At 46.2% G+C, this 18,567-nt stretch overlaps 1 protein-coding gene across 2 annotated transcripts; it reads left to right on the forward strand.

The window, feature by feature from the left end:
* Positions 1-1,019: 1,019 nt before the first annotated feature.
* Positions 1,020-3,071, forward strand: C8H8orf33 (chromosome 8 C8orf33 homolog). 2 transcript variants are annotated; one of them, XM_025395016.1, is made up of 5 exons: positions 1,020-1,135; positions 1,224-1,535; positions 1,702-1,786; positions 1,936-2,082; positions 2,654-3,071. In XM_025395016.1, exons 1-5 carry the CDS (start codon positions 1,130-1,132, stop codon positions 2,791-2,793), a joined length of 690 nt encoding a protein of 229 aa, XP_025250801.1. In that variant the 5' UTR covers positions 1,020-1,129; the 3' UTR covers positions 2,794-3,071. The 2 variants fall into 2 exon arrangements, with proteins under 2 accessions (XP_025250801.1, XP_025250802.1); XM_025395017.1 differs by having other exon boundaries at positions 1,939-2,082.
* Positions 3,072-18,567: the final 15,496 nt, after the last annotated feature.

An 18,567-nucleotide genomic window follows, 5' to 3' on the forward strand; every position in this document is an offset into this window, starting at 1 on the left:
TCACTCAGTCTCACCTCAGCCCCTACGCAATTCCTCTCGGTTGTCAGGCCTCCATCGGCGGGGGTCGAGTGTTGTGTGTGACCCCAGGTCTCCAGCAAGGTATAGTGGGAGGGAAGCATCCGGGAGAAGAGAGGTGGTGGGATTGGGCTCTCCCTCTCCCCCATACCGCCACCCTCCCTCACGCCCATATCCTGTCCAAGGCTCTTCCCGCGTCTGCTTTTGAAATCCCTCCACATCCCTCCACCCCATGTGCCCTACTCGTTGCACAGGAGCAGAGAGATCCGCAGAACACACGTCTACGATTATGCCACTCTTCAGATTTACATCTTGCAGCAACTTCCCACTGCCTTAGAACGGAAGTAAACCTCCATGACGGGGGCCCTCCCAACTCACACCGGAGCCCCCACGTCCCGCGTCGCCGGCCTCTCAACCGACCGTGCCCTGACCCTCTCGGAGCGAGCGCCGCGGGCTGCGCCGGGTCCCAGGCCTGCGCCTCTTCCCCATTTCCCAGGGGTCTTTGCCGACCACCCTCCTGCGCCACAGCTGCTCAAGTTCTGTTTACTTGCTTTTCCCTCCCCACCAAAAGGTGAGCCTTGAGAAGACACACCCTTGTGTAGAGCTTTGAACTTTTATCCGGAAAGGTGCCGGACACATAGTCGGTGCCCGCGAGAACTCGCTCACAAGCTTCCTTCCGAGACCGCCCTGCAGCCTCTTTCCGGCTCCCCCAGGCACCCCCGACCCCGGCCTCGCCCCGCCCCGCCCTGCCCTCGCCCCAGCCCCGCCCCGGCCCTGTCTCAGCTTCGCCTCGGCTTCATCCTGCCCCAGCCTGGCCCAGCCCCTCCTCTCCCCTCCCTGCTAGTCCCCTTCCCGCCCCCGCCCCGCCTCGCCCCGCCCCAGCCCCGTCCCAGCTTCGCCTCAGCCAGGTCCCAGCCCCGTCCCAGCTTCGCCGCGCCCCAGCTTCATCCCGCCCCAGCCTCGCCCCTTCCCCTCAGGGCCCCCCGCGCCCCGCCCCGCCCCGCCCCGCCCCGCCCGCGACCCTGCGGAACCTAGAGTCGCAGGCGCCCTCTTGGAGGACGGAATTCGACGTCGGACTCTGCGCCCCGCGTAGTTCCGGTGGCGACTGCGGAGCATGGCGGTGAGCGGTGTGGAGAAGACGCGCGGGTGGCTGGGCGTCGCACTGTCGGTGGCCCTCCGTGACCCTCGTGCTGCCCCCCTTTCTCCAGGCCCTAGGACATCTTGCCGGGGAGGCAGCGGCGGCCCCAGGCCCGGGTACTCCCTGCGCGTCCCGCAGACACCGGCTTCCCGGCCTGGTTTCCAGCGTCCGGAATCCCTCCACTGTCTGTCTCTGCCCAGGGCAACCCACGAGCAGTAACGCCGACACCAGAGCGCACCCGTTAGGCGATGAAGCCAGTGCAGCGTCGAAAAAACAAAAGAAGAAGAAGAAAACCCGGAACAGGGCCTCTGTGGCAAATGGAGGCGAGAAGGCCTCAGAGAAACCCGCCCCAGAAGAAGTGCCCCTAAGCGCTGAGGCCCAGGCAAGGGCGGGCGTCAGTCAGGAAGGGTGGAATCCCCTGGTGCGAATCCACGGACACATGTGATCTGGGGTCCGCGGAGTTAAGGCGGGGAGGGGGATGGGATGGGGCCAGGCGCTGTGTTGTGTCCCAGTGCCCTCTCACAGCCACTTCCCCAAATCCGTCACAGGCGCAGCAGTTGGCCCAGGAATTGGCTTGGTGTGTGGAACAACTGGAGCTTGGCCTCAAGAGGCAGAAACCCACCCCGAAACAGAGTAAGGGACCTTTCTATAGAGTTGGGGAATGTGAACAGTGGCACCGCCTGGCCTGCAGGTGCTGGCAGAGGTGAAGTTGTTTCCTTTGCGGTGGGGCGGTAGGAGGTCCGTAGTAGAGGTTTTCACTAGTCCTTTGTTTTTATTCGCAGAAGAGCAGGCTATTGGAGCAATCCGAACCCTGCGCAGCAAAAGAACGCCCCTGCCCCGAAAGAGGCAGTTGATGCACTCCTTGTTTGGAGACTATAGGGCTCAGATGGAAGCTGAATGGCGTGAGGCCCTGCGGGCTCTCAGATCTGGTGAGGAGCTAGTAACTGGTTGATTTAGGAAGGCCTAATTTAAGGAGGAAGTGCCTAGGGAGTGAAAGGAAGAAGGCCCGGAGCAACAAGGCTGGTGGGGGAAGGAGATGAGCTCAGGGAAGCCTGAGGGAACAGGGAAAGAGCAAGGATGGACCTGTCTCTCCTTTTCCCAGGACTGAACCTGGGAAGCAGCAGGGAGGTCATGGGAGGAGCAGGAAAGAGTGTGGCCCTGTGTTGGTCCTGCTCCTGGCTTGGGGAAAGCTGCCTTATGTCTTTGTGTCTTGGCTCTCTCTACTGGCAGTGAAGCCATATCCCATAACAGTTTGAGTGCAATTCCTGGAGCCAGATGAGCTAGGTTCAAATCCTGGATCTACCACATAGTAGTACTAACACCTTTTGCAAACTACTGAACCTCTCTAAATGGTGGGTGATAGTAATATCAACCTTACAAATTTGAGGAATTAGTTAATTTATTCAAAGTGGTTAGAATTGTATGGGCAAACATAACTGTACAGGTAATGTTAGCTATTGTTATTCAGTTCTCACATACGCTGCTTCTCTCTCCTGACAGCTGCTTATTTAGCCCAGGTGCAGCCTGTAGATGGAGCCACCAGAAAGAAGAGCCGAAGGGTCTGCAGGCCTCGCCCTATAGGGCGAGCCAAAGCCACTCTGGACACTCCCGATGAAGAGTTTAGGTTCAATTTCTTTTAGCTTCTCCCCCAACTTGGAACATTCCCCCTCCCTTGGGGTGGTGTAGGGGTTTGTTTTGAGTGCAGAGCCTTTCCAGGACTTCCGTTGGCAGAGAACCCTGGGGTTGGTCTGTCCCTGGCTGGTCCAAGGATTTGGAGCTGTTGTGAAGGTGTGAGACCATCAGATAGGCAAAAGACCCCATTTGTTTTGTGATGAAATGTTCTCTCTTTCAGAACAGAGAGAGAGAGGTGCATTTAGAAAATATACAATAAATTGAAGTGACTGTTTGAAGTATTGTAGAAAGAATATCGTATTCGATCTTTAGGATTAGATTAAGTGGCTGTTGGTAACAAAGATTAGTGGAGAAGCTATATAATTATACACTGTTTTTCACTTTTGAAAGGAATTCCTGTCAAATGGTTTAGTGCTTAATGCTGTTATGTCACATTGCCCTAGTCTCTATTTTTGATAAAATTGGATAACGCGTGAAAGAGTGTGCTGACCACCTGTGTTAGAGGAAGTACAGAAAACGGCAGGGATCTGGTTCCCTGGGTCCAGTCCCTTGCCTCGGTCCTTTGTCCATGTTGCCTTCATTCCTGAGCAGGTGTCATCCTCAGGGAACCAGCGTGGCAGCCACCAGGCATGGCTGTCTTCTCAGGAGGAAGGAGCTGCTTGCCCTAACAGTTCTGGCCTGAGACCTGGATTGAGCCTCAGCAGACTTCTTGTCTAAATGTTGGGCATGTCAATCTCAGGCCCTCTGTTCCATGGAATTGGGAATCTCCAGGTGACCTAATCCTCGTTAGTGGCTTGATGTTTGCTGGTATGTTCCAAACTCGGTTCCCAGACTTGATTGATACCTGGAGCCCAGCTGCCTACTCAGCATTTCCACTTGGGTGTTTCATAGGCATTTCAAACTTGATGTGTTTAAGACACTTGATTAGGCTCCGGTTTCCCTTTGGTGAAGGGGCGGCCTGCCCCTCCACACCTGTGGGCATTTCTCGTTAGGTGGAACGAGAGACTTGAGAAAAGAAATGAGACACAGAGACAAAGTATAGAGAAAGAAAAAGTGGGCCCAGGGGACCGGTGCTCAGCATGCAGAGGACCCACGCTGGCACTGGTCTCTGAGTTCCCTCAGTATTTATTGATCATTATCATTGCCATCTTAGAAAAAGGGAAGTGGGAGGATAATAGGATCATCATAGGGAGAAGGTCAGCAGTAAGACATATGAATAAAGATCTCTGTGACATAAGTTTAAGGAAAAGTACTGTGCCTTGATATGCATATGCAAACGTCTGAAGGGGTGGCCTGCCCCTCCACACCTGTGGGTGTTTCTCGTAAGGTGGAACGAGAGACTTGAGAAAAGAAATAAGACACAGAGACAAAGTATAGAGAAAGAAAAGCGGGGCCCAGGGGACCGGCGCTCAGCTTACAGAGGACCCACGCCGGCCCCGGTCTCTGAGTTCCCTTAGTATTTATTGATAATTATCTTTACCATCTTAAAGACAGGGGAGTGGCAGGACAATAGGATCAAAGAAAAAAGAGGAAATCGGCAGTAAGACATATGAACAAAATCCTCTGTGACATGAATAAGTTCAAAGGAAAATGCTGTGCCTTGAGATGCATATGCAAACATCTCCATAAACCTTTTAGCAGCATTGTTTCAGTCTATCACATGGGGAGAAACCTTAGACAATACCTAGCTTTCCTAGGCAGAGGTCCCTGCGACCTTTGGACCTTTGGCCGTGTACATTTTCCTGGGTAGTTGAGATTAAGAGAATGGTGATAACTTTTAACCAGCAAGCTGCCTTCAGGCACTTGTTTAACAAAGACACATCCTGCACAGCCCAAAATCCATTAAACCTTGAGTCACCGCAACACATGTCTCTTGCAAGGACAAGGTTGGGGGTAGGGTCACAGATTAACAGCATCTCAAATACAGAACAAAATGGAGTCTCTTATGTCTACTTCTTTCTATATAGACACAGTAACAGGCTGATCTCTCTTCCTTTTCCCCACAAACATCTCCATAAACCTTTTTAGTGCATAAAGAGCAGCATTGCTGCTAGCACGTCCCACCTTCAGCCCTAAGGTGGTTTTCTCCTTTCTCAGTAAACAGAACATACGGCCGGGCGCGGTGGCTCAAGCCTGTAATCCCAGCACTTTGGGAGGCCGAGACGGGCGGATCACGAGGTCAGGAGATCGAGACCATCCTGGCTAACACGGTGAAACCCCGTCTCTACTAAAAAATACAAAAAACTAGCTGGGCGAGGTGGCGGGCGCCTGTAGTCCCAGCTACTCGGGAGGCTGAGGCAGGAGAACGGTCTAAACCCGGGAGGCGGAGCTTGCAGTGAGCTGAGATCCGGCCACTGCACCCCAGCCTGGGCGACAGAGCAAGACTCTGTCTCAAAAAAAAAAAAAAAAAAAAAAAAAAAAAAAAAAAAAAAAACAGAACATACAATCGGTTTTTACACCCGAGACGGTCCATTGCCCAGGGACGGGCAGGAGACAGATGCTTTTCTCTATCTCTACTGCCAAGAGGCCTTCTTTCCTCTTATACTAGTCCTCCTCAGCACAGACCCTTCATGGGTGTCAGGCTGGGGGATGATCAGGTCTTTCCCTTCCCACGAGGCCATATTTCAGACTATCACATGGGGAGAAACCTTGGACAATACCTAGCTTTCCTAGGCAGAGGTCCTGTGTCCCTGGGTACTTGAGATTAAGAGAATGGTGCTGACTTTTCACAAGCATACTGCCTTCAGGCACTTGTTCAACAAAGCACACCCTGCACAGCCCAAAATCCATTAAACCTTGAGTCACCACAGCACGTGTCTCTTGCAAGGACAAGGTTGGGGGTAGGGTCACAGATTAACAGCATCTCAAATACAGAACAAAATGGAATCTCTTATGTGTACTTCTTTCTATATAGACACAGTAGCAGTCTGATCTGTTTTTCTTTTCCCCACATTTCCCCCTTTTCTTTTCAACAAAACCACCATTGTCATCATGGCTCGTTTTCGATGGTCGCTGTCTCTTTGGAACTGTTGGGTGTACCTGCAGACTAACAGCACAGGCACACAAGGATTAATATGAAATTTACAATAGTAGTACTTTAGATGGTCTTAACCGAAGTTAAGATTTGTGAGGCCATCAGCAACTCCTGCAATTGCCTCAGTATATGGTACCAACACAGCACATACTTCACCAGGTAATAAAATATCACAAAGCAAGTGGAGGCAGGATGAGATCACAGGACCACAGGATGGCGTTAAAATTAAAATTGCTAATGAAATTTCCGGTACGCATTGTCATTGATAACATCTTATCAGGAAACAGGGTTTGAGAGCAGACACCCTGTCTGACCAAAATTTATTAGGCAGGAATTTTCTCGTCCTAATAAGCCTGGGAGTGCTACAGGAGACTGGGCTGATTTCATCCCTTCAGCTTCGACCCTAAAAGGCGGCACGCTTCCAAGGGGCACGCTTCCACGTTTATGGGCCTACCCTCAGAGCGCATTTTCTTTCTCAGGGATGTTCCTTGCTGAGAAAAAGAATTCAGTGATATTTATCCTATTTGCTTTTAAAAAGAGGAGAAATATGGCTCTGTTCCGTCTGGCTGACCAGCGGCCAGTTCAAGGTTACCTCCCTTGTTCCCTGAACATCGCTGTTATCCTGTTCTTTTTTCAAGATGCCCAGATTTCATATTGTTCAAACACACATGCTCTACAAACAATTTGTGCCGTTAACACAATCATCACAGGGTTCTGAGGTGACATATATCCTCCTCAGTTTACAAAGAAGATGATGGGATTAAGAGATTAAAGACAGGCATAGGAAATTATAAAAGTATTAATTTAGGGAACTAATAAGTGTTCATGAAATCTTCACATTTCGTGTTTTTCTTCCATGGCTTCAGCCAGTCCCTCCATTCAGGGTCCCTGACTTCCTGCACATCTGTTCTTCTGATATCACCACTTTGTTCTTCTTGCGAGTCAATGGTGCTCGATTGCAGTGTTTCCATCTCCGTGGAGGTGCAGAACTTCAAATGTTTAGTGGGTATCCAAATAGGAAGCTGATTTTCTCCTGGTGAAACAAGCAAAACCTCTTCCCCAGGTTATCACCTTCCCTATTTCCCATGTCTTATTTTTGTTTTTTCACCAAATCAGTTTTCCTTCATGTGGACTGTTCTTTTTACCAGTAAGATGTTGTTCTGCAGAAGTAATAGTCTGATTTCTATAAATGTTTAAAAAATTTGAAGTATGGAGTGCTAGATTAAGTTGCATCTGAGGAGTGGTACGCTCCTTGCTGTCTCCCCCTTTTTTTGTTTGATTAACTGAGTTTTGAGTGTTCTATTCTTGATTTTTCTATTTCTGTATCCCTAAATAATGAAATGGAGTAGAGGTTTGAATCTTATCAGATGCTATTATTAGTCCTGCGTTGGCAACCTCTGCTTGCAGAAATGTGTAACAGTCAATTAATTTGTCTCTTGTTTCTGCAGCACATAAAATATCAATATGGTGAATGATATAACAACATGAAAATTTGTCTCTAACTGTTCAAAGGACTTGACCTACGAAAGTCTGACAAATAGTTGGACTATTAAGCACTCCCAGAGGTAACACTTTCCACTGAAACCTGGTGGCTTGTTCTTTATTATTTATGGCTGGTATAGTAAAGGCAAATTTTTCACAATCCTGCTCTGCCAGAGAAATGGTAAAAAAGCAGTCCTTCAGATCAATTATAATTAAAGGCCAGTCTTTTGGGATCATGGCTGGAGAGGGCAATCGGGGTTGAAGAGGCCCCATGGGTTGAATTATGGCATTTACGGCTCTTAAGTCAGTTAACATACGCCATCTGCTGGACTTTTTCTGAATTACAAACACAGGAGAATTCCAGGGCGAGAATGAAGGCTCAAGGTGTCCCGTTTCTAGTTGTTCCTTTGCTAATAAATGTAAAGCCTCCAGGTTTTGTTTTTGTAGTGGCCACTGATTTACCCATACTGGTTTCTCTGTTTTCCAAGTTAATGGAATGGGTTTAGGAGGCTCTACAGTGACCGCCCCTAAAAAGGATGCCCTATTCCTTTTCTTTCTTGATTTTCCTCAGTCTCAGTTGGGACTTTAATGCCATTTTCATTTTTTCCTAGTCCTTTTTCTGGTGTATATCCCATCTTAGTCATGATTTTTTGACTCGTGGGGCTGTATAATGGAGCTGGCATAATGATTTCCTCACCCCACTGTTGTAACAAATCTCGACCCCATAGATTAACAGGAATTGAAGTAATCATTGGCTGAACAGTACTTTCTTGATTATCTGGCCCTAAACAACGTAAAATCATTGTACTCTGATACACTTCTGAAGCTGTGCCTATGCCAACAAGTCTTGTAACAGCTTTTTGTTTTTTTTTTTTTTTTTTTTTTTTTTTTTTTTTTTTTTTTTTTTTGAGACGGAGTCTCGCGCTGTGTCACCCAGGCTGGAGTGCAGTGGCGCGATCTCGGCTCACTGCAAGCTCCGCCTCCCAGGTTCACGCCATTCTCCTGCCTCAGCCTCCGAGTAGCTGGGACTACAGGCGCCCGCCACCACGCCCGGCTAGTTTTTTGTATTTTTAGTAGAGACGGGGTTTCACCATGTTAGCCAGGATGGTCTCGATCTCCTGACCTCGTGATCCACCCGCCTCGGCCTCCCAAAGTGCTGGGATTACAGGCTTGAGCCACCGCGCCCGGCCGTAACAGCTTTTTGTTTAAGCCAATTTTTTGGCCACTGATTTAAAGCAATGACAGAGATATCTGCTCCAGTGTCTACCAACCCTTCAAACTGTTTTCCTTGAATAATGGCCTTACACACAGGTCTGTTCTCAGAGACCTGACTTGCCCAATATGCAGCCTTTCCTGCCAGATCAGTGCTTCCAAACCCTCCTGTTCTTTTTATCTCACTGTTTCCAACTTTAATATAAGGTAGGAGTAATAATTGAGCAATCCTGTCTCCTGGACTGGTACTCCAAGGAATTGAGGAACTAACAACCAATTGAATTTCACCTTTATAGTCTGAATCAACCACACCAGTATGAATTTGAACTCCCTTTAGATTTAAACTTGATCTTCCTAAGATTAGTCCTACAGTCCCCTCAGGCAATGGGCCGTATACCCCTGTGGGGATTTTTCGTGGAGGCTCCCCTGGAAGCAGAGAGACTGCTTGTATGGTGCATAAATCTGCTGCACTGCCGCTTGTGGGGGGGGGGATAACTGCTGTATTGTGATAACTGGCTTATTCCCTGAGACACTTGTGGCAGTGGGGGTTGTTGTTCCGGAAAACCCTGAGGAACAAAGGGCTGAATTTGGAATGCCCCAGTTTGTTGCAGGGCCTGAGGCTGGCCCCTCCTCTCATTTCCTGACAGTGGTTGCCCAGTTTTATCAAATTTAGAATGACATTAACCCAATGTTTTCCCTTTTTGTGTCTTGGACATAGGTCAGGTGGCTCTTTATCTGTTGTTGTAGTAGCTTGAGTAGTTACATTTTGTTTATTTGAGACTAGGCAATTCTTTTTTAGATGACCAATTTGACCACAATTATAACATTTTCCCCCAAATGTTCTAACTTGTCCTCTTAAAGCAACTCCTGTGATTGCTTGAGCCATAAGCATAGATTTATGCATAGCTCCTCCAATTCCATCACAGGCTTTAACGTACTCTGAGATTACATCTGATCCTGCTGGGACCCTTCCTTTTAATGGCTTAATGGCTGATTGACAATCAGGATTGGCGTTTTCATATGCCATCAGCTCCACTATGACCTTACAGGCATTCTCATTGGTAACTGACTTTTGAGCAGCATCTTGAAGCCTTGCTACAAAATCAGGGTAGGGTGCTTTAGAGCCTTGTCTTATTGTATTGAAGGAGGGGCAGGTGGTTCCTGGGTCTTGGATTTTCTCCCAGGCCCTAAGGCAGATAGCCCTAATTTGCTCAATGGCTTCATTTGACATTATTACTTGTTGGTCAACAGTGCTCCAATTTTGACCTGTTCCTAATAGTTGATCTACATCTGTATTAACTGGAGGATTGGCAGTCCTATTTCTTCGGACCTGTTCTGGTGCCCCATCAATCCACCAAGTCTTAAATTGTAAAAATTGAGAGGGTGAGAGTGAGGATTTTGCCAGAATCTCCCAATCATAAGGAATGAGTCTATGTCCATGAGCAATGGAATCTAATAATGTTCTCACGTAAGGAGAGTTGGGTCTATACTGTTTTACTCCCTCTTTCGTTTCTTTTAGCATTTTTATAGAAAAGGACTCATATCTGGCTTCAGCTACAGGAGGCTCTCCCTGTTGGGCCCCTTCTCCAGGTGGTCTTGGTTCTAATATTACTGGGAATTGCCACGCTTCAATATCTCCTTGTTTTCTTGCCTTATCAATAATTTTATGTAATGCACGACCCTGTCCACTAGGTGGTGCTGTAGGATTAAGTCTCATGGCGGGGGGCTGAGGCTATGGCGCCCTGCCCTGTGGTGCTGGAAACATTCCTGGTTGTCCATACTGATTTTCTTGGGGCGGCTGATACTGAAGTTCGGCTGGTGGCCAGTATCGATAGGCTACTGGCGGCTGGGTCTTATTTTCTACCAGCTGATGGTGTGGACACTGTATTTGTATTGGCATTGCCGTGACAGAGACTCTTATCTTTTTCTATTTGATCTTCTTTTGGAGTTTGTACCTGTTTAACCTGCATTTGAGGTTGTAAAGTTACAGGCATCTGAGCTGCTGTAAGAGGATTTGGCCATCGTGGTTTAGACTTTGATGGCCCCAATAATTCTGGACCTCTTTCTTCTAATTTTAACGTTTCAGGATGAATCACCTCCTGTAATTGATTATCATCAAGATTTTGCGTTGACTGAGCCATTACCGGCTCTGCTACATATTTACAATGTGAACTTTCCGTTCCTTTCTGGGATTCTATCCCTGCCTCTTTTTCACAATCTACTGCACAGCCTTCAGGGACATCAGAAACTGAAACACTATCTTCCTCTGTTTGAAACGGTTCTAAAGCTACTTTAATAATGACCCAATCATTCCACACTGTAAGTGGGATGATTTTACCTTCCCTACTTGCTTGTTTTAATTCTTTGCCAATTTTTTTCCCAGTCTTTTAGATCTAAAGTTCCCTGTTCCAGAAACCATGGGCAAAACTGTTCTATTGTTTGAAATAGCGTAATTAGATTTTTGGTAGAGACTTTAACTCCCCCTCTTTTTAAGAGAATTTTAATAAAGCTACGATAAGAGGCATATTTACTTTTAGTTTGCCCCATTGTTACCCTGGGTTCTTCCAAGTGCACAAGCTTACTGCAAGGCTGACTGTAGACGTACTCGGGAGTCTCTCATTGACTTGTCCTCAATGACCATGCTTGAGCGTACCTTCACCTTAGAGAAAAGCACCCACGTTGGGCACCAGATGAAGGGGTGGCCTGCCCCTCCACACCTGTGGGCATTTCTTGTTAGGTGGAATGAGAGACTTGAGAAAAGAAATGAGACACAGAGACAAAGTATAGAGAAAGAAAAAGTGGGCCCAGGGAACCGGCGCTCAGCATAGAGGACCCATGCTGGCACTGGTCTCTGAGTTCCCTCAGTATTTATTGATCATTATCTTTACCATCTTAGAAAAAGGGAAGTGGCAGGATAATAGGATCATCATAGGGAGAAGGTCAGCAGTAAGACATGTGAAAAAAGATCTCTGTGACATAAGTTTAAGGAAAAGTACTGTGCCTTGACATGCATATGCAAACATCTCCATAAACTTTCTTAGTGCATAAAGGGCAGCATTGCTGCTAGCACGTCCCACCTTCAGCCCTATGGCAGTTTTCTCCTTTCTCAGTAAACAGAACATACAATCGGGTTTTACACCGAGATGGTCCATTGCCCAGGGACGGGCAGGAGACAGATGCTTTTCTCTATCTCAACTGCCAAGAGGCCTTCTTTCCTCTTATACTAGTCCTCCTCAGCACAGACCCTTCACGGGTGTCAGGCTGGGGGATGATCAGGTCTTTCCCTTCCCATGAGGCCATATTTCAGACTGTCACATGGGGAGAAACCTTGGACAATACCTAGCTTTCCTAGGCAGAGGTCCCTGCGACCTTCGGCAGTGGACGTGTCCCTGGGTACTTGAGATTAAGAGAATGGTGATGACTTTTCACAAGCATACTGCCTTCAGGCACTTGTTCAACAAAGCACACCCTGCACAGCCCAAAATCCATTAAACCTTGAGTCACCACAGCACATGTCTCTTGCAAGGACAAGGTTGGGGGTAGGATCACAGATTAACAGCATCTCAAATACAGAACAAAATGGAATCTCTTATGTGTACTTCTTTCTATATAGACACAGTAACAGTCTGATCTCTCTTTCTTTTTCCCACAGTTTGGCTTCTTTTCAGTGAATGGCACGACTGCCTGTCTAGTTGATTCGGCAGCAAACCTGTGTCATCCTCAATTGCTGTCTCTCCAGCACTGTATACTTCTGTATACTCTCTTTTTTTTTCTTCTTTTTTTTTTGAAAAGGAGCTTTGCTCTTGTTGCCCATGCTGGAGTGCAATGGTGCGATCTCGGCTTACTGCAACCTCTGCCTCCTGGGATCAAGCGATTCTCCTGCCTCAGCCTCCCAAGTAGCTGGGATTACAGGTGTGCGCCACCGTGTCTGGTTGATTTTGTATTTTTAGTAGAGATGGGGTTTCTCCATGTTGGTCAGGCTGGTCTCGAACTCCTGGCCTCAGGTTATCCACCCACTTCAGCCTCCCAAAGTGCTGGGATTACATATATACTTTTAATACTTCAACTGGCATATCAGCTCTGTCTTCAAAATAAATCTCAAGTATTTCACGTTTTCTTTATCTTCACTACTGCTCATTCTACTTAATGACTGTTCTTACCCTGCCTGCTGTGTTAGCCAGACTGACCCTTCATGTATGTTGGATCACTGTCTCCTGATTCAGTGACTTCATTGTACCTAGGATACAATACGAAGTCTTATGTACAAGGCCCTGCCTAGGCCTGCACGTGTTTATGCCCTGACGGCCTCTCTGATGTGGTCCCCCTCTGCTCCTGAGGTAACTGGACTTAATTCTGCCTCAAGGTCTTCAACCTTGCTCTTCCTTTTGCCTGGATGACTCTTCCTCCAGATCTTAGCATAACTGGCTTCCAGGAAAGTAAACATCAGCTTTGTGCGAGAAAGTGGCTCTCTGCCCTATCATTTGTCAGGCCGAGGTAACGTATTCAGGAAATAGATTTCCTCCGTGGTCACTGTGCAGATGTAAAGTGTCATATAATGACCCCCTTGAGTGTCTGTTTTCCCACTGAGAATCCTTGTTTATTAAAATCATGGACAGCCACTTTGCTGTTAGAAATCATCAGTAGGAAGGAAATGTCTGATCTCAAAAAGATTCCTTGATTTACAACCCAGATGCAGAACTTCAAGTAAGGGGTTTTAGAACTCTGCATCTCAAGGAAACAGAAGCCTGGTTCACTTCACAGTTCAGACCAGGTCTTTAGCCCACTACCCAGCCCTGTCTTGTTATGTGCCCGTCAAAACACTGTTTGATTTACATTTCACTGAAACACGCTTTTACTAAATCTTCTAATACTCATGTCTCTTGTGAGATGACCCATGGATCTGATGTTCAGTCTTCCATATTAGAATGAGCCAATAAATTAACTGTCCCTTAGGGACTTCGAATGATTGGACTAGGACAGTCCTTATCTTTTGGATCTTATTATCACCGTGCTGCCCGTCCTGCATCCCCCATTGGTGGTTGGCCCTTTGCCCTCCAATCTTTTTCTGTGAGTTTGGAGTGCTTGAGTAAAGGAGATGCTAGGGCAGATCTTCCCCCTTTGTTCCTTTGCTGGTGTCTCCATGGTTCTTCCTCCAGGGGTTCCCTATTGGGCCCTGTTAAAACCACCTATTCTTGGTCTGTCCAGCCTAAAGGTCCCAGTTTGACTTAAGGATCAGGTTGGGGTTGGGTTAGGGTGAGGGTGATGGAGAGGATTAGAGAGTGACGGGGGGTTTAGGGTGAGTCTTAGGGGATAGAATAAGGGTTAGAGGGTGAAGGTGAGGTTTTAGGGTGAGGATTGGGTTAGAGTTAGTTTTGGGTCAGTGATGTGGTTAGTGTTAGATATTAGGTGTTAGGGATGATGGTCTAAGGGTTAGAAATTAGGTGAAGGTTAGGGTTTGGGGTCATAGATTCAGACTCAGCTTGCAGAGCTGTTTGTCACTAACATCATTGTTTGCCTTCTGCTATAATCCCTCCATCACCTCTAATTTCAAACCCTTCCTTAACCTGGCAGAGCTCAGCTAAGGGCTTCTCTGTATTCACCATGGTTATCATCAGGTTCCATTTCCCTTGGAAGCTTGTTCATACTTACCCATATTATTTTGTAATGTGTGCAGAGATATCTGGCTTTCTAATATGTTGTTTAAATCCCATGACCTCAATTTAACAAGTGGATTTTTTGGCAACGTTGAATTTTCTTCTTTAAGCATTCCTAGAGCAGAGCTGCTTCCTCACAGAGGATTTTAAATTATTCTTCTTGGTTGCTTTACAAGATAATTTTGCAGCTTGCACGTTTTTCTTCAAAATCTTAAAAGGTTTCATCTACTATTAGGCCAGGCACCACGGCTCGCGCCTATCATCCCAGCACTTTGGGAGGCCAAGGCGGGTGGATTACCTGAGGTCGGGAGTTTGAGACCAGCCTTAGCAACATGGTGAAACCCCATCTCTACTAAAAATACAAAATTAGTCAGGTGTGGTGGTGCATGCCTGTAATCCCAGCTACTCGGGAGGCTGAGGCAGGAGAATCGCTTGAACCCGGGAGGCAGAGGTTGCAGTGAGCTGAGATCACGCCATTGTACTGCAGCCTGGGCGACAAGAGTGAAACTCCATCTCAAAAAAAAAAAAAAAAAGTTTCGTCTACTTTCTTCATTACATTTGATAAATTTGCCAACTCTAGGTCCATCTGTTTTTCATGGGTTTGGCATCGTTTGCTCTCACCCAAGGAACATGTACCCCCAAATCATAGGCTGTCTAGACAGCTTAGCAGTTCTAGGACAGAGGTGACAAGTTGAGTTGCCCCATGAACTGAACTAAGCGCTGATGGCATCTCACATTGAGCTGTGACAGCTGATGTTCCTTAGCTTGCCTGGTCCAGAGTCAGCACCTGCCGCCTGATGTCCCTGACTCTGCTCTCATGACATCAACTTTTGTCCTGGAGTTTACCTGCGGGGTTGGGTGTCCCTATAGATTAGGCTGCAAAGTACCCCAGACCCTCTTGGTAAGAGCTGTTGAGCAGGCCCTCGCCTGGGACATATGTGTTGGCCTGTAGAGTCCAGGGTTGTATGGGATGTCATTGCCCACTAGGTTTGTGTCTCCCTAACCATTGGTATTCAGGTTGGTTGGGTGGGTGGTTGGGCAGGTGGAACACAGGCAGGTAGAGCCAGGACTGGTGAAGTCTAAGTTTAGAATTAGGGTTAATTTTAGGGTTAGATTTGATATAGGGGTTAGAGTCATCATGTTCACCTTGTAAGTGGCTGGACAACAGTGGCTGATTGCTCTATGAGTGTCTCTAAAAAATCTTGTTTGGGGCCAGGCATGGTGACTGATGCTTGTAATCCCAGCACTTTGGCAGGCAAAGGTGGGTAGATCACCTGAGGCCAGGAGTTTGAAAGCAGCCTGGCCAACATGGTGAAACCCTAGCTCTACTAATAATACAAAAATTAGCTGGGTGTGGTGGTGCACACCTGTAATCCCAGCTACTTGGGAGACTGAGGCATGAGAATTGCTTGAACCTGGGAGGTGGAGATTGCATTGACCTGAGATTGTGCCACTGTTCTCAGCCTGGGCAACCACAAGACCCTCTATCCAAACAAACAAAACAGAAATGTTGGGGCTGGGCATGGTGGCTCATGCCTATAATCCGAGTACTTTGTGAGGCTGAGGTGGGCAAATAACTTGAGCCCAGGAGTTCAAAACCAACTTGGGAAACATGGCAAAACCCTCTCTACAAAAACCACAAAAATTAGCTGGGTGTGGTGATACATGCCTGTAGTTTCAGCTACTTGGGAGTCTGAGATGTGTGGCTTGCTTGAGCCTGGGAGGTTGAGGCTGTTGTGAGCCAAGATGGCACCACTGCACTCCAGCCTGGGTGATAGAGTAAGTTGAGTGAAATAAGTCAGGCACAGAAAGACAAATGTCACATGTTCTCACTTATTTGTGGGTGCTAAAATTTGAAACAATTGACATCATAGAGAGTATAAGGATGTTTACCACAGGCTGGGAAGGGCAGTGAGGGAACAGGGGGTTAGTGGGGATGCAAAATGGGTACAAAAAATTGTTAGAAAGAATGAATAAGACAGTATCTGATAGCATAACAGGGTGATTATAGTCAAAAATAATTTAATTATACATTTTATAAAAACTAAAATAGTATAATTGGATTGTTTATAACATAAGCTATAAATGCTTGAGGGGAGGGATACCCCGTTTTTTATTATGTATTACTCATTGAATGCCTGTATCAAAGTATGTCATGTACCCCCACAAATATATACACCAACTGTGTACCCACAAAAATAAATTAACAATTAAAATTAAAACCAAAGGGAGGAGAGTATAATGAGGCATGTGTGACCCATGGCTTGAACTAGCTTTTCAGGTTAACTTTGGAATGTCCTTATCCAAGAAGAGGGGTCTATTTAGTCAATAGGGGCTTAGAAATTAATTTTTAGTTTATAAGTGGAAAAAGGAAGGATTTTTAATCCTAAGCCATAGCTCTCAGTCAATCAATCCCTGCAGGGAACCCTGTTCTTTACTCTGGAGATAAACACTAGTTTTCTTTTCCACGGAATAACACCACATTTCAAAATGAAGGGAAACATCTTGAAACTAAGAGGTACAGCCTTATTAAATTTGATTTGGTTTCCATTGTAATTAATTTAATCACGTGTGTTCCAGTGTCTGTCTTCAGTCTTCTCCTACTTTAGGCCCATGATTTAAATTTGCTCAGCTCCCTGCTCAACAGCAGGAAATCAGTTAGAATTATTTAAAAACCTCATTGTGGCTGGGAGCAGTGACTCATGCCTGTAATTCCAGCAATTTGGGAGGCCAAGGTGGGCAGATTGCTTGTTGTCAGGGGTTTGAGACCAGTGTGGCCAACAGAGTGAAACCCCATCTCTACTAAAGACACAAAAATTAGCTGGGTGTGGTAATTCATGCCTGTAATCCCAGCTACTTGCGAGGCTGAGGCAGAAGAATCCGTTGAACCTGGAAGGCAGAGGTTTTGGTGAGCCAAGATGGTGTACTGCACTCTAGCCTGAGCAGCAGAGCAAGACTCTGTCTCAAAATAATAAATAAATAAATAAATAAATAAATAAATATCTCATTGTGTTTCAAACAAAATTTCTTCTGCATATCCACTGCATCAACTTGCATATTAACTATAACCATTTTGTTTATATCCAATCCTGAGAAATCTTTGAGGACTAATTTCACTCTTTTCTGCCATTTTGGTAAACATACCAAATGCCATCAAACAAAATGCACAAAATTCCTGAGAAATACATTTTATCCTTGAGGAGTAGACTTGCCGTGTTAGAGGAACTCATGGCTACCAAGCTTCTAGTTTAATAAACATGACTAGAATACTCTATCTTAATATGAGTAGCTAGTACTCACAAGGCATCTAGAAAGTTAATACTTATGGTCTGAAAATAGCCACATTTTTTAGCTGGCCACAAATTACAATTGCAGAATATTTATGGCCATACAAGACATCTTCCACCAAGCCTGAAAAATGTATAAATGTCCTAGGACTGCAGCATTTTTTCTTAAAGATAATATTAGTGAGCTAGCTTAGGTCAACGGGTTAATGGTCATTGTTAAAACCAATAGCCCCGACTTCAGTAAGTACATCTGCACCTTCCAAGTTTAATTGTAACTCTTTCTCTTTATAGTTACTTATAAGTGGAGACACTAACAAAAGATAATGCATTCCTGCTCTTGTTTCCTGAGGATGTCCAACTCTGTAATGGAGTAATTTCTGATAAAATTGCTTCCTTCGCTGTGCTCTCTGACTCACCTCAAATTTTTTCCTGCACAAAATCTAAGAATCCCACTTTGTGGTCTGTATCAGGACCCTTTTATCCAGGAACATCTTTCAGCAACACCATGAAGGGACACCAAGACAAGACCCCCACTCCAAGGAAAACAAGCCACACAGAATCAATCAGCTGGCAAGTGGGTCATCTTTTAGAGCCGTGAAGCCATTCAGGTGGGCAAGAACGATTATCCACTATTACTTAAGTGAGAGGCCCTAGGGTATAATATTAGGGTAACTCAGCCCAAAGTTAGAGACTTGGGGGTGTCATACTCAGATTAGAGGCCAAGTTCACAAGGTTAGAGGCCCTGGGGTATATTGAAAAGAGTGGATTTGGCTAAAGAAGATGTTTGCCACTTTCTCTTTTGGGACTGTCCACCTTGTGCTCTTTGTCCCTCACCTGAGTGCTCTGCATCTTGTTGTCACCTTTCTGCTCACCAATTCTGTTTTGTAGTAGCCTGGAGGCTGCCCCAGGAAAGAGGCCCCAAACAGTTTAGCTTTTAATTTCCTCAATGATCCTCTGACTTTTAGCTGATCGCTTATTTAATTTGCCACTTGTCCAAGTGACACTGAAAACAAGAAATGTCTTGGAACCTAGTATTTTTGTGCCTTAGTTATCAGAAAAGATCAGCATTAACCTCTGCATCATTATGACTAGAAGTTGAAATGTGGTATTTAA

The sequence above is a fragment of the Theropithecus gelada genome, chromosome 8, assembly GCF_003255815.1.
Source record: "Theropithecus gelada isolate Dixy chromosome 8, Tgel_1.0, whole genome shotgun sequence".
Taxonomy (NCBI): domain Eukaryota; kingdom Metazoa; phylum Chordata; class Mammalia; order Primates; family Cercopithecidae; genus Theropithecus; species Theropithecus gelada.

Coding starts and splice junctions, on each gene's coding strand:
- C8H8orf33 (XM_025395016.1), top strand. Junction 1,787..1,935: donor GAAACCCACCCCGAAACAGA/GTAAGGGACCTT, acceptor TTTTATTCGCAG/AAGAGCAGGCTATTGGAGCA. Junction 2,083..2,653: donor CCTGCGGGCTCTCAGATCTG/GTGAGGAGCTAG, acceptor CTCTCCTGACAG/CTGCTTATTTAGCCCAGGTG.